A 16360-nucleotide genomic window follows, 5' to 3' on the forward strand; every position below is an offset into this window, starting at 1 on the left:
ACCTAGAACTTCTGTTTATGATCTATTCAAAAACCTCTGCTGCCATCACCATCTCAGCCCACTCTCCTTTGAGAAAAAGAACAATAATAACAGCAACTATAACAGTCAAAACAGCAAAAGAAAAAAATATTTGCAAAGAAATTGTTTTCTTTCTTTTCTTTTTTTTTTTTTTGAATCTCTCGAGACGAATGCTATTATCAAACAAAATCAATATCAAACAACATCAAGAGACCTTAATTTTGCTCAAAGCAAATGTAACAGGTGGAGGAGAGAAAGCATGTTCAAGTGAAATGGAGGGGAGGAAAACAGAGGTAGAGAGGAAGAGAGAGATAGAGAAAGAGACACTAAGAAAAAAATAGATAAAAGAGACAAAAGCGGTTGGCTTGAAGTCACAAACAGTGCTGCACAACAGCCTGTACAACAGTTGTCACGCACACAGCAGGTTTTTCTACTCTGCTGAGCTCTGCCACTCCGCGCTTGGCCAGAGAATCACAGCAGCATTCCATAAGCCATTACACCAGCAAGACCATGCTTGAACAGACAAATCAATCTCACAGCGGTAGTCTGAACCAATCACAGCACAAGGCAGGTCACGTAATGAAAGGGCAAGCTGGTTTGGTGGATATGGTGTGACATCAGCGGGAGATGTCAGCTGTGAGGATCTGAAGGAGAAGAACCCTCTGATTTAGACTCATCGGGATTCTCCAACACAGTCTACTGTGTCCTGCCATTACTAATGCTATTCTTCAAACTATCAGCCCTTGCTCCAGCAGCCCATCTGGTGATGTTTTTTATGTTTGCACACAGATACAGAGTCTGAAATTCATCTCTGCATGTTGGTAGAGAATGAAATTTATGTATTTCCTTAGTGCAGTGGTTCCCAACTGAGGTTCACACACATTTGGGGGTGCACAAGAAAATATTTGTAATGGCAGAAAGTTTATCTCATTAGAAATGTATTTAATTATCATATATGCCAGTGTGTTATTGACAAGCATTACTGATATTAGCTGTTCAAGCTCCAAATTGTCATTCCATATATCTTTCCATTTATCAAGTTTTCTATTCCATAAAAACAATGATGAATGATGAATTTATTAAACAGCTGCATTTATTTATTTTTTAATTGGCATGAGTGGACTGACCATAAAATTACTTACAGAGTCACTTGCAAAAAAGAACAAGATTTATTGAGAACGATTAAAAAGTAAAAGAAAAAAAAAAGAATAAAAGTAAAAAAAAATATCCCCCATTAACTTCAGGCTCATCCATATTACTAAAATTATAATTTATAATTAAAATGTGTTTAAATATTTTCTGATACACTACGTGAAACTTTCCATTAGCATTTTGTTATTATAGTTATAATTGTGAAAATTATTCCTCTATTTGTGAGACTGTGAGATTTTTGTGCCAAACAAACAAACAAAAAAAGAAAATAAAAAGAAAAGTTAAAACAATCAAAATACAACATTTTACTCTGATCTGACAAAAAGTTATTGGAAGCATTATTCATTTATTTAAATGTTTGAACATTACCAAGATCTAATTATTATTAATATATTAACAAAGTATAATTCAATTAATTATTATAATTAAAGGGTTTCATTATAATTATTGACATATTAATAATTATAAGGGCTTAGCAAACAAAACAAAAAAAGTTGCTGTTTGAACAACAGTCAACTTAAAATATATGGGGTACATAATTATTATGAATACATTATTATATTAATTTAATATATGTAATTTGAAAAATTATTATAATTAAAGAGTTCATTATACTTATTGATATCTTATTAATTATAAGATTTCAGCAGACAAAAAAGGTTGGGAATCCATGGACTTAATGCTGCTGACAACCCACTGCAGACAGATTCTGCTTCACCAGCCATATCCATTTCCACAAGCACTTCACAAGCCCTCCCATCAACTTGTGTCTTTAATCACGGCCTAGTGTATCTTCAGGAAACATAAATCACATCAGATATATCAAACTTTGCTGTGTGTGTTCATAACCGCTGGCTGATCATCTGCTCATGCAGGAGTGAGGGGGGCTTCAGGCATGGATGCTCTATGGTCTGTTACATCAGCAGAGAGGAATGTATCAGGCTGGTTCGCCCATCTCTCCTGCTGTATTGTGACTAAGCACCCTGGCCTTATGTGGCCTTTCATCTGACCTACCGTCAGCACGTCTACGTAGAGTCAAAATTAAACCGCAATGGCAACCCATTTACTTCTACAATCTGACATATATCCGAGTTAAACAGGTTTTCAGTTAGAAAGAATATTGGGCCAGACTTCTGGATTTTTCAGCAACTGATTGGACCATGAAAAGTGGCCTCTATGTGACAGGGGTTTGGAGGGAGGGAATTTAATAATAATAGTACTTGGTGATGTAAGCCAAAAAGGAGTTTTGTCAGAGGCAGATCAAGATAGTACATTTTGAAAGATTATTATAGTAGACAAACATTGTTTTCTTTGGAATAATGTGCAAAAATAGGGTCAATTTTGATTTTATGTGTGATGTCTAACATTTTATATATTACGCTGTAGATAAAATGTTTAAAAGTTAAATTATCTACATTTAAGTATGACTCAAGAAGTGAATTATTGCTGGTTATTGCTGAAATACACAATTAAAATTACACAAGATGTTTCTAATAATGCAATATGGTGGAATTCTAAATAGTCAGAGCTCACTGCTTTGAGGATGAATTTAAACAGATCTCAGTAGCTTTGATAAGAACTCTAAAATCAGCCGGTATAATAGAACTTGAGGGTAAAAATAACAAATCTAGGTTTAACACTACAATGATGAAACAACCTCATATCATGCTATGGTGATGATGAAACCTCCCCATAGCTGCATTTCTTTGGTACTTGATGCAATATCATTAAACAATATATAATGTAGAGATGCTGTACAGCAAATTCTGCTCAACCCATCAAGAGTTGCACAGAAGTCTTTCTCTAAGGACCACAAGAATCCTGAGTGAGTCAGTCAAGGAATGCAGCGTTCCTTATGCACTCATCCTCCCCAGCGCAAAACACACCACAGTCCCGTAAATGAATGCAAGCTGTTTGTGTAAGATATGGGTCACTCAGGGGAACATGTTCGGTTTGTACAGCTGATGTATAATGCATACATGAATTATGCATAGTATACAATTTGTCTGCTCGCTCAGTCCTCTGACTGTCAATGGACTGCACATTTGCAGTCTCAACGCTAGGTGGTACTGTTGCTCTTTAGTAGAGTTCACATCATGGATGGTTGTTTGAAGATTATGAGGGTGAATCTTGTGGCCCTATTAGCCTAGTCTCAGGCATATTGGGGCCAGTGGAAGACATCTTGCACCTTTTCCATTGTCCACACCATTTACAAATGGTTTTGATGTGTATACCAGGCATCAGATGTAATGAACAACACATGCCTTAAAGTCAAGTGTGAAAGGGGGGCTCTTAAGTGATTTCCATGGGAGCTCTTAAGGGGATCATAGTAGGTGGCAGTGATTACAATGTCAGCTGAGCTCATCTGTATTCCCCTCGCCAACATCCCACATCAGAAAGTGCTGACACTAGGGATCTGACTTCATGTATTCAATACCTTGACAGTCCTGTCCTAGTTCAAATGATCAATGCCAGCCATCACGTATAGAGAGACGTGTACTCAAAATACTCAGGGTAAACATGATTCTATGCATGCTGCCATTGTTGATTTTTTTTACTACATGCTCATTAGGCATGCTTCCGCTGGTCAATTCTGTGACCTAGACCTGGTGTAGACAAAAACATAAACACTGTGTAAGCATGTAGCTTGAGTGAGGCAGCATTGTTTAATGGCTGGACATGTGAAGGGATTTCTGGTGAGTCAGACAGTCTTCCGGCCACTATCTGGCATCAATCAATACATAACTGCCCTCCTCCACTGACTGACTGAAAGCCAAAGTGCTTTATCACTCTGGACAGTGAAACAAAGACAAGAGGCTTCACTGACCCAGGGACACCTGGGTGCATCGGCGTGGCCACGTGCAGGGAGGCAGCGAGGTAATAATGATGTCAAGCTTGATATGGAGACTTGTGAGGATTGCTCTCTTGTCCTGCTATAAAAGAGGGCATGGATGTGCCAGTTAAGACTGATCTGGAAGAGGCCATTGACTTTTGTCTGAACAAACAGACACATCTTAACGAACATCATATGATGATAACAGCACCAGACTTGCGTAAAGTGTACAGAAATTACACTTTTTAAAGTTTTATATATATAAAACATATAACTTGAATTAGGAGTGATGTCTCCCACTGGCCTCCTTAACACTGCAAACATCTATTCTTAACCAATATCTAAACATCCTTAAACCAGATACAGAGAAGCAAAATTGATATATGTAATACCATGGTTTTCAGACCAGTTTTCAGAGATTGTTTCTTGAATATGTATTTAAAACTACTCTATGTACTTCAATATACATTTTTTTCCCCCTTCAATCTCTAACAGCCAATTGTTTTTTTTTGTTTTTTTTTTTTGTTTTTGTTTTTTTTGTAGTGTATGCACACTTAAAAAGTGCATGAGAAGAGACAGTCAATGTACACAGTTTAGTAAGTGATGGAGTGTAATGGGATACTTACACATGGGCTTCAGCTGACCAATGAGCTCCTCCTTTGTCCATTTGGCCCACTCCTTCTTGTCTGTGTTGATGGAGCACAGGATGGGCCCGCATGGCTTCCCACAATCCTCGATGGCTGGCACGTTCAGGTAGTGGACCAGCACAATGTCTGGGTTCTGAGGAAAGAGAGAGGGCATAGAGAAAGAGGGAAAGAAAAAGAGGGATAGTGGTGGGTGAATGTAGTAGGGGACAAACAAAAAAGAGAGACAGGGAATCTGCACGGGAGAAAATGTAACTTTACAGAGATTGAATTACAGTAGTATATTAAACCATCTAAATTAAATTTGCAGTTGCAGCCTACATGTTTTACATATGTATATATACTGTATAATATTTAATGATGCTGTTGGAAAAATGCTTCCTGGTTTTGATCAAGAATTTCACTAGTAAATGTGAATAGGATTCTTATTCTACTAAAAAACACACAGTAGCACATATAAAAAAAAACATAAAAAATAACAAATAATAAAAGATTGAAAATGTATGGATTCAATATGCAAGCATTTGCCCTGACACTTGTGCAAATGGCAAAAGGACCATCAAGACTATTTCAGGCTGAAGGCTCTTTACAAATTCCTTTCACCCAGTCTTGTTAGACAACTAGATTACTGCAAGCAGGGACATCGTCAGGGGGCCCTGTGGGAAAAGGGGGTGGGAGGGACTAAATGTGTCTTAACATTGGGGGCTGGGGCCAATCCTTATCATTTTGTCCCACGCCTCATGAATTCTAATGACGGCGCTGACCACTTGTAAAACACTAGGCCAAGATAATCATGTTATTGCTGCAAAATATTATGTTATAAGGTTTAGTAGGGCTACACAATTAATAAATATAAAATCGATATTGCGATATGACATTCTGCGATTCTTAAACCGCATAGGGCTACGATTTAATTAAATTAATAAATGGTCTGCTCGCACTTCTTGCTTCAAAGTTTATGGCCGCTACTTTGTCCTGTTTGTACGATGTGAGTGCATTATTACAGTGTTTTCAGTATTTTCAGAGTGGTTCTGTGCTCCACAACTCCATCTCCTGCTCACTAGCAGATGTGCACCGAGTTCGGTTCCATTTGCTTACGTGAGCTGAGCTTGTTGCATTTACAGCACTCTAGATTTACTTGAATTTCACTTTTGCATAATTCCAAATATTTCTGGTCACTAAAAGTTAATATACAAATACAAATAATATACCCCAAGACACCGAGTATTAGAGGACAGAGGAGCTGTTGTGAATGTGAACTCAGCTACACACAAACTCTTTATGCAGTTGTCCGGCAATAAAGAAGCTTGACGGTTTAGAACACTTGGTTTAACTGGACTGCATAGCAATGCCCAGTGCAAGTTACGATTTTATTATAGGAATACAGTACTGTGCAAAAGTCTTAGGCACTTGGGAAAAATTTTGCATAGTGAGGATGTCTTCAAAAATAATGCCATAAATTGTTTTCATTTATCAATTAACGTCATACAAAGTCAAGTAAACATAAAAAAAGCTAAATCAATATAGATGTGGCCACCTTTGCCTTCAAAACAGCACCAATTCTTCTAGGTACACCTGGACATAGTTTTACTTGGTTGTTGGCAGATAGGATGTTCCAAGCTTCTTGGAGAATTTGCCACAGTTCTTCTATCTATTTCGGCTGTCTCAATTGCTTCTGTATCTTCTTGAAATCACAGACCATGCCATCTGTTGCAGGGCTCCCTGTTCTTCTATTCTATTCTATTCTATTTGCAAAAGAAATGTTTGGGAGTCTAAAATGTATATTTCCTATTGACACACTAAAGCTGAAAATATAAATAACCTTCCCTATCTGTCACTCACTTGATGTTGTGTCGATGTAGTGACACTAGGGGTCACTCTTGGGAGCCCGAGACACCTCTGGTATTTGATAAAAGGCCAATGAAAACTGGCGAGTGGTATTTGCATGCCACTCCCCCGAACATATAAACGTATAAAAGTATACGTAAAAGGAGCTGTATGCAACCACTCATTCAGATTTTCTCTTCGGAGCCGAACGGTCATGCACACTGAGCTGAATTCCCACGACTGTTCATTCACCTCTGCTGGATCTGACGGCGCATTTCAGCGGCTTCTCCCTCCTCTGCACTGGTGCACTGCAGAGAATGCCCCTGGGCGCTTCGGCAGAAATAAAAGAGTATATTTCTCTAAAAGAGTATATTTCTCTAAAAGAGTATATATCTCTAAAAGAGCAGCACACACAGAACGTCTTTTTAATGATGCGTCTTTTTAAAGATGCCTTTCCTTTGTGTGTTATTCCTGGTTGCGCTCATTATCTCTCGCCTTCTGACGGTCACGATCACTGTCTTTCATGTCTGGGCACTGCTCACATGGAGACAGCATTCATGGATGGGTCATGTACTCATTGCGAGAACATGTCCATGGCAACGATGCAGTCACAGCTTACCTTCGTAAGAAAGCAAGCCACCCCAGAGGCTCCCTGCCTCAGTCCTTCTACCCATGGGTATGAGGCCAGCGTGGCTAGCACTGGGGGCGATTTGGGGACCCCAATGGGACCACCTCCGCCGGGTCCACCCACGGACCTCCCATTCCCCAGCACGCTCGTCTGCCCCGATTGGGCTTCCGGATGAGTCTGCCGGCTCGTCTCACGGTGAGTTCGACCACTTATTCGGAGCCCGCGAAAGTGATGAGCTCTCGAGCGCAGCATCGGAGAGCAGGCTCGTCCAGTTGGACGCGGAAGCCTCAGCTGAGCTCCTCCCTTTGGGTGCGGTCACCCAGTCACGACATGCTTTCCCGGGCAGCCGCGAGCTTCGGGCTAGAGTGGAACCCTCCGCTCTCCCCTGAACCCTCGCGGCTCGATGATTGGTTCCTGGGCTCGCGGCGCCACTCAAAGCCTCGCCCCGCCCCCGTTCCTTTCTTCGCGGAAGTGCATGAAGAGCTGACAAGCTTGTGGGAGGCACGTTTTACTGCCCGGTCCCGATCTTTCAGCTTCCCCACCCTCACTACCCTCGATGGTGGGGCAGCCAAGGGCTATTTGTCAATCCCCCTGGTGGATAAAGGTGCTCGCGGTGCACCTATGCCCGCAGAGCGCCGCTCCCGTCCATGGCCTGTAGGTTTATGTCGTCTCTGATGGCCAAGGCCTACGGTGCCGCTGGACAAGCCGCCTCCGCCCTGCACACCATGGCTCTCCTGCAAGTCCTCCAAGATGCTAAAGGAACTGCACGAGGGTAGTTCTGCCCCGGGATTGATGCAGGAGCTGTGCTCGGCGACCACCTTTGTCTCAGCCTGCTCGAGATGGGAGAGGCCGACAAGGCACGGTTCCTTGCTGCCCCTATTTCCCAAGTTGGCCAGTCCGGCGACAGCGAGGACTTTGCCCAGCAGTTCTCAGCGGTGAAGCAGCTGACGGAGGTTATCCGGCACATCCTGCCCCGGCACGGCTCAAGATTCCGCACCCCGTCTGCTCATCGCCAAGGGCATTCCCCCGCGGTGACTGCACCAGCTCTGATGCAGCCCGCCCCTGCGGCCCGGCCCCGGCGTGGAGCCAACAGCAGGAAGCAGATGCCACCCGTCTCGCGGCCGCCAAGAACCCGCGAAAGGCTTCGAAGCGCCCCTAAGACGGGCGATCCAGGGACGATGAAACCCGCTGCTCTGGAGCTGGTAAGCAGACCACTCCATCCCCCGGTCGAGGGCTGGGAGGAGAATCTTTTGTCACCTTTGCATTTAATTGCACTGCATGCCCAAGTTGCTGCAGTACCCAGGAGTTCAGCAAGAGCGGTTTCCTTGTTCCCTGGGTCACATATCCAGTGTGCATGGCCGTCATCACGACCACCATCCACCACTCTATTTTGCAGGTTTGGCGCTCCAGCAGTGGTCTCCCCAACCCTGAGCGCCCAGATGTGGCACAAATCTGCCCCCGATGTGACAGTCTCCACGGGTCACGAGGACAGGCCTCTTCCTCCCCCATCCCAGGCTGTTCCGGGGGTGGTCACAAGGAACCAGGTAAGTACTTCGATGTCCCTGAACTCAGCACGGCCACGACACAGTGTGGCACCTCAGGCTCCGCCCCACCAGGAGGCCCCACCCACTGGTACGTCTGACGAGACTGTCCCTCCGGCCGAGATGAAGAAGGGGTTTTACAGCCCCTACTTCATTGTACCGAAAAAAGGCGGTGGGTTGCGGCCAATCTTGGACCTGTGAGTACTGAACTGGGCTTTACACAGACTCCCGTCCTAGATGCTGATGCAAAGACGCACTCTAGCAAGCGTCCGGCATCAAGATTGGTTCGCAGTGGTAGACCTGAAGGACGCGTACTTCCACGTCTCGATTCTACCTCGACACACACCCTTCCTGCGGTTTGCATTCGAGGGTTGTGCGTATCAGTACCAGGTCCTCCCTTTCGGTCTGTCCTTGTTCCCTCGCATCTTCACGAAGGTCGCAGAGGCAGCCCTTGCCCCGCTAAGGGAAGTGGGCATTCACATCCTCAACTATCCCGACGGTTGGCTAATCCTAGCTCACTCTCGGGATGTGTTGTGTGCATACAGGGACCTGGTGCTCTCGCACCTCAGCCGACTAGGGCTTCGGGTCAACTGGGAAAAGAGCAAGCTCCTCCCGGTTCAGAGCATCTCTTTTCTCGGTTTGGAGATGGACTCAGTCTCGTTGACAGCGCGCCTCATGAACGAGCACGCACAGTTGGTGCTGACCTGTTTGAAGGCGTTCAAACAGAAAACAGCGGTTCCACTGAAATTTTTTCAGAGGCTCCTGGGGCATTTGGCATCCTCAGTGGTGGCCACTCCGCTTGGGTTGATGCATATGAGAACGCTTCAGCACTGGCTTCAGACTGGAGTCCCGAGATGGGCATGGCGCCACAGGACACATCACGTGGTCATCACGCCGGTCTGTCACCGCCTTTTCAGCCCTTGCACCGACCTCACATTTCTAAGGTCAGGCATTCCCCTAGAGCAGGTCTCCAGGCGCATTGTGGTCATGACAGACACCTCCAAAACGGGCTGGGGCACTGTTTGCAACAGGCACACAGCCATCGGCTCATGGACGGGCCTGCGCCTGCTTTGGCACATCAACTGCCTCGAGTTGCTGGCAGTTCTGCTCGCCCTGTGGAGGTTCCGGCTGTTGATCCAGGGCAAGCACGTGTTAGTTTGGACAGACAACACGGCAACGGTAGCATATGTCAACCGCCAAGGTGGTCTGCGCTCTCGTTGTTTGTCACAACTCGCCTGCCATCTCCTTTTCTGGAGTCAGCAGCACCTCAAGTCGCTGCGAGCCACTCACATCCTGGGTGACCTCAACACTGCAGCGGATGCGCTGACACGGCAGGTTAACCTCAGAGGAGAATGGAGACTCCACCCTCAGGTGGTCCAGCTGATCTGGAGTCGATTCGGACAGGCACAAGTAGACCTGTTCGCCTCCCAAGAATCCTCCCACTGCCCGCTCTGGTACGACCTGACCAAGGTACCTCTTGGTATAGATGCGCTGGCACACAGCTGGCCCCCTGGCCTGCGCAAATATACATTTCCCCCAGTGAGCCTACTTGCCCGGACTCTGTGCAAGGTCAGGGAGGACGAGGAGCAGGTCGTCCTGGTAGCACCCTACTGGCCCACCCAGGCATGGTTCTCGGACCTCAGCCCCCCGGTGAATTCCCCTGAGGAAGGACCTTCTTTCTCAGGGACGGGGCACCATCTGGCACCCATGACCAGACCTCTGGAATCTCCATATCTGGCCCCTGGATGGGATGTGGAAGACCTAAGCAGTCTACCACCAGTGGTGGTAGACACGATCACTCAGGCTAGGGCCCCCTCTACAAGGCGCCTGTATGCCTTTAAGTGGCATCTGTCCACTAAGTGGTGTTCTTCCCGACGGGAAGACCCCCAGAGATGCACAGTCGGATCGGTGCTTTCCTTCCTGCAAGAGAGGTTGGAAGGGTGGCTGTCCCCTTCCACCTTGAAGGTGTACGTTGCCGCTATAGCAGCACACCACGACACAGTGGACGGTAAGTCCTTAGGGAAGCACGACCTGATCATCAGGTTCCTGAGAGGCACCAGGAGGCACCCCTCCAGAACCCCTCCAGACTGCGCCTTGTTCCCTCATGGGACCTCTCTGTAGTTCTTCAGGGTCTACAGAAAGCCCCCTTTGAGCCTTTGCAGTCAGCTGAGCTTAAGGCACTCTCCTTGAAGACTGCCCTCCTGACTGCGCTCACCTCCATCAAGAGGGTAGGAGACCTGCAAGCATTCTCTGTCAGCGAAACATGCCTGGAGTTAGGCCCGGGCTACTCTCACGTGATCTTGAGACCCCGACAGGCTATGTGCCCAAGGTTCCCACGACCCCTTTTAGGGACCAGGTGGTGAACCTGCGAGCACTACCCCAGGAGGAGGCAGACCCAGCCCTGTCATTGCTGTGTCCGGTGTGCGCTTTACGCATCTATTTGGATCGCACGCAGAGCTTTAGGATCTCTGAGCAGCTCTTTATCTGCTTTGGTGAACAGCGGAAAGGAAGCACTGTCTCCAAGCAGAGGATCGCCCACTAGCTCATTGACGCCATAGCTATGGCATATCACGCCCAGGATGTGCCGCCCCCGGTATCGCTATAAGCCCATTCTACCAGGGGTGTAGCGGCCTCCTGGGCCCTCGTCAGGGGTGCCTCTCTAACAGACATTTGCAGAGCAGTGGGCTGGGCAACACCCAACACCTTTGCGAGGTTCTACAACCTCCGGGTGGAACCAGTTTTGTCCCGGGTAGTGGCACGCAATACAAGCAGATAAGCCCGGGATAGCCGGCCGGGTGTATCGCTTGCACATAGTGCCTTTTACCTCCTCTGAGCTGAAGATATGTGCCATTAACTCCCAGTAGTGTTCACAAACTTTGTTCCCTGGTTGACTTCCTCCGAGCCCTGTGGCAGTCGAGTTTTCGGAGAAACTCACTGCCGGCCCAGTACACATGCTAACTAAAAGCCTGTTCTGGGGTAGGTGCTCTGCATGTGGCGGTTCCCTGTAGGCAACCCCATGCGATGTATATCTTCCACTAAATCGTTTCCCTGTTGGCAAACTGCGTCTTCCTTGGGCAGAGGCCCCTCTGCCATAGTCTCCATGTTTGTAGTAACTCCTCCTCCATTGGGTAGGACCTACCATGGGAATTCTCCACATGATCGGCAAGACCACGTGACGTATTTTCCACTTAAATATCCCCCCTCTCTCTAGGCGAGGTGTGGTCTCCACGGTGTCCACGGCCCCTTTTTTTTAGGGAGTGGAAAAAAAGAAGGGGATAAGAGACCATGACTGGGCTAGCCTGTCTCTATCTTTTGGGTAGTTGACTTGTCCCCAAAGGGCCGTTCGACACCATACTATGTTGGGGGAAGTTACGTGTCAGCCTGGTGCGCTGGCTACGAGGCACACAGTTGTCTGCCCGTCACACACCGCCAGTTAACATAACACAGTTCAGCCAGTTGTGGCGTTTTGTATAGGGACCCCTAGTGTCACTACATCGACACAATGTCGAGTGAGTGACAGATAGGGAACGTCATGGTTACTTGCGTAACCTCCATTCCCTGATGGAGGGAACGAGACATTGTGTCCCTCCTGCCACAATGCTGAACTACCCGCTGAAATGGCCGGACCTTGTCTCGGCTCCTCAGCATAAAACCTGAATGAGTGGTTGCATACCAGCTCCTTTTATACCCATATGTTTGGGGGAGTGGCATGCAAATACCACTCACCAATTTTTATTGGCCTTTTATCAAAGACCAGAGGTGTCTCGGGCTCCCAAGAGTGACCCCTAATGTAACTACATTGACACAACGTCACGCAAGTAACCATGACGATCTTAAGACAAATGTTTTTGTGAAGCACCTTATGTGCCTAAAATTTTGCACAATATTATATATTACTATTGTATCTTAATAATAATAATCAATATAATGTTAAAATAATAAAATATTCAAGATGACTAGATTCCAAAAAATAACAATGATGAATAGTGGGCTAAAATGTGGACAAAAACAGGTACACAGTGGACAGTTACAATGTGAATATGAAGAAAACAGTGTGTTTTCCCTGTTTGATTCACTGTTTTATTTATTTATTTGTTTGTTTATGGCTGAAGTGAAAAAGGTCTGCGTTTGGTTCTTTTTAAGAAGACTCAAGTGCAAACTCTTAAAGAGTAGCCTAAGTCTTTTTATTGGAAGTAGAATATGACCAGGCAAAACATCACCAAATTTTGGTCAAAAGGAATCACTTACTATTTCAGTAGTTCATAAGTTAATGTAATTCTGAATTTGAGGATAGTGTAAACGTGTTTGGCTCACTGTCCTGGGTGGAGGGCTCGAGACTTGACCCGAGCTCGAATACCCCCCCGGACTTAGATTAGTTATGATGAAATAGATATGTGGAGATGGGGAGGTGGAGGGTGGGGGATAGGAAACTGGGAGAACCCCGTAGAAAAGGGACTCAGTGGCCGCTTGAGCAAGCAAGCCCAACCTGCCATCGAACGGGGGCCCTCACTGCATTCGAACGGGGGAGTCCTCCCGGAGCTTTGAATGGGAGAGCCTACAATACCTTGGAAGAGCTGGACAGAATTCGGCAGATTGAAAATGTAAATTGAATGCCTTCTTTGTTGATCTGATTCATGTAAATGTTAACTCTGCTGCATATCCTGCATCCTACTTGCAAGGCGAATTGGATGGTTAAGCCCAGCCTGCATTCGAAAGGGGGTCCTCCCACATTCAAACTAAAGAGACCTCGCTTCAATTCGAAATGGAGAGCCCAGGGCCTGGGTGTGGTGACTCTCGCTGCATTCGAATGGGAGATCCCTTACTGTGATTCGAATGGGGGATCCCATGCTGCTTTCAAACGGAAGAGCCCTCGCAGCGATTCGAACGGGAGTGCCCACAGCTCTGACATGGTGACTCTTGCTGCATTTGAATAGGAGAGCCCTTACTGAGATTTGAACGGGAGAGCCTGTGCTGCATTTGAATGGGAGAGCCGTACTGGGTTTGAGCAGGAGAGCCATACTGGGTTTGAGCGGGAGAGCCGTACTGTGTTTGAACGGGAGAGCCGTACTGTGTTTGGATGAGGAGAGCCATACTCTGCTTGGATGGGGAGAGCCATACTGCATTTGAATAGGAGAGCCGTACTGTGTTTGAATGGGAGAGCCGTACTGTGATTCGGATGGGAGAGCCGTACTGCGATTCGAATGGGAGAGCCCACGGCCTGCACATGGTGACTCTCGCTGCATTCAAACGGAGAGCTCTTGCTGCTATTCAAAGTGAGAGAGCCCATGCTGCGTTTGAAAGGGAGAGCCAAACTGCGTTTGAATGGGTGAGCTGTACTGCATTTGAACGGGAGAGTAGTACTGTGTTTGAACAGGAGAGCCATACTGTAATTTGAACAGCAGAGCCCACGGCCAGCTCGTGGTGACTCACTGCATTAGAATGGGAGAGCTCTTACTTTGGTACGAACAGGAGAGCCTGCGCTTTCATGTGAAAGGTTTACGTTGCATGTAAACAGGAACTCACTCTGTGATACGAATGGGTTGAGTTGACGAGCACGGCATTCGATGTGGGGGCATATAGTAGGCTATGTTCGAATGAATTGATAGATGCAGAAGCAGGCTTATGGACAACTGTTTAGCGAAGACTTAAAACAGCCAATTGTTGTCAATCATAGGTGGGTAATAGTTCATTTGAAATGAGTAACATAATATGGGTTACGGAGCTATGGATGCTTGGATGCATAGCCTAAAAGATGTTGCACTGTTTTGCAGTGTAGTGGGAATTTGGGAATTTGAAATCAGGCAGGCATCTTCATTTTGCTGAGATAACGGCCTAGCCCTGCATTCTGATAGTGGGAGTATATTGTTGGAATCATGAAGCAGGGCTACCGCTACTTGCTGCTTCCTTGAGGGATGGGTTTAAGGATAATATAACATGTACGGATAGTGTAAACAGTACTATGTAAAAGGAGCATTTTCAGAAACACCTAGCATAAAATGGCACTGGCAATTGGGGTAACAGACGAATAGTTGAGCCAGGATCGTAAAAGAGGATCCCCTGTAAAAGCACTTCTAGGAAGAAGTTTAGAATTTCCCCAGGATTAGGTGTGGCCAAACACCTGCGAACAGTTTGTACGAATGCTTGTTGAGGGAGACATGGTAAACGTAGCGTCTGCGGACGCCTTGAACTTAATTGTTTACTAGATTAAATGTCTGGAACATGTGTGAAGCAATGTCAGGATGCGTGCTTGCATCTGCATACATACGAAGTCATTTATAGCTGTGGTTTGTCATGAAATGAGAAGGCACCTGAAACTAGGTACCAAGGTGAATACCGTAGTCTGATATTTGTTTAACATCAGCGTATGGTTTGGAGTGAGTAGATAGTTTTCACATGATGTGAGTAATTCCATTAGCTCAGTATGATTGGCATGGGGTGACTCGTCTCGTTTTGACGAGGACGTAGGAAATCATAGGAGTTTGTGCCTGAGAATGGATTTAGTAGGTTTTATATGGCGCTGTTTGCGGTAGTGTGGAGAATAGAGACGACTTATTTATAACATAACCTGTAATAAATTCTACAGGAAACTGAGATGTTGTGAGTATGAAGTGAAATGCGAAGCCAAATCATCCAGCGTCGATTTCAACCCTCTTATTTTAAACTTGGGTGGAGCACAAGATTATGACAGATTGTTGAACGCTTTTAAAGTCATGCAGCAATTAGGTTCTATGGTCGAGCTTGCTGAGAGTTTGTAATCCAGTGAAGAATAGAGGAGACTTGTCTGTAAATTAAAATGATGGATTGATTTGGTTATCAGGGCTGCGCAGTGAGGCATGAATGAGAAAGGATTCGGGACTGGGTTCGCTTGCGGAGGCAACGGTTATGGAGTAGGGGAGATTAGAATGGTAGAAAGGAGGGGGATAAAGTGAAGAGGGGAATGGGTCTAGAGCGGGGTTCTCCAGCGGAGGCAGCCTCACGCGGGAATCCGCTCCAGTGGCCCATGGATAGTTTGTCCTGGGCGGGAGGAGAGAAAGTCATGTTATAGTCTAGATATGAGTAGAAGTTTGTAGAAGCACTTGCTTTATGGTTATCGGGGCTGCGAGGCGAGCTCGAATGCTGCGAGGAGGCGAGACACTTTTGCGGAATGATTCATGAATGAGTTGTGATGTGGCGTGCGACCCACCTCTTGCGGAGCCGAATTCAGCTTGTGTCTGTTCGGACAGAAGCTGTATGTAGCTGTAGTGAGCTGTAGCATAGTCAGAGCGGATGCTGCTGCAGCAGCGAGCTTGTGCTAAAATGTCTACACTTATTTGGAAAGATGTATGTAATTAGAGTAGCGGTTGTTTGAAAGGAAGTTCGCTTGTTGCATTATTGCCCCTGTGTTCCAAATGGGATAAATCACACTCCGAAGGGGATTTGAAGGGAGAACAATTGCGATAGTCATGTTGGAAATGACTTCAAACTGAATCACTGAATGGAACATGCCCTAAACGAGCTGTGCGGCGAGGGGATCAGGCTGACGGGAATCATCTGTGCAGGAGAACCGGATTTAAATGCTGGGGAGTGTTGGAAAGATGATTGAATGAAATAGTTTATCTTTTGTTTCCCTCGCATTCGATTAAAACTGTAATGGAGCTCGAGTTCACTGAGGCAGGCTCACATGACCGAACACTCCGGGTGGAGAGTTTAGATCAGAGAACATGTAAACAGTCATAGG

The 16360-nt window shown here is 46.1% G+C and overlaps 1 protein-coding gene across 5 annotated transcripts in view; it reads right to left on the minus strand.

Annotated features, from left to right (window-relative positions):
• The window catches only part of LOC127419505 (calmodulin-binding transcription activator 1-like), a 647690-nt gene that overhangs the window by 62973 nt on the left and 568357 nt on the right, over window positions 1-16360 (minus strand). For all 5 annotated transcript variants that reach the window (XM_051660945.1, XM_051660946.1, XM_051660944.1 and 2 more), the window contains one exon: window positions 4630-4783. In XM_051660945.1, the coding sequence (XP_051516905.1) occupies window positions 4630-4783 (154 nt within the window). The remainder of the gene's footprint in view (window positions 1-4629; window positions 4784-16360) is intronic.

Source organism: Myxocyprinus asiaticus, chromosome 28 (assembly GCF_019703515.2).
Source record: "Myxocyprinus asiaticus isolate MX2 ecotype Aquarium Trade chromosome 28, UBuf_Myxa_2, whole genome shotgun sequence".
Classification (NCBI taxonomy): Eukaryota; Metazoa; Chordata; class Actinopteri; order Cypriniformes; family Catostomidae; genus Myxocyprinus; species Myxocyprinus asiaticus.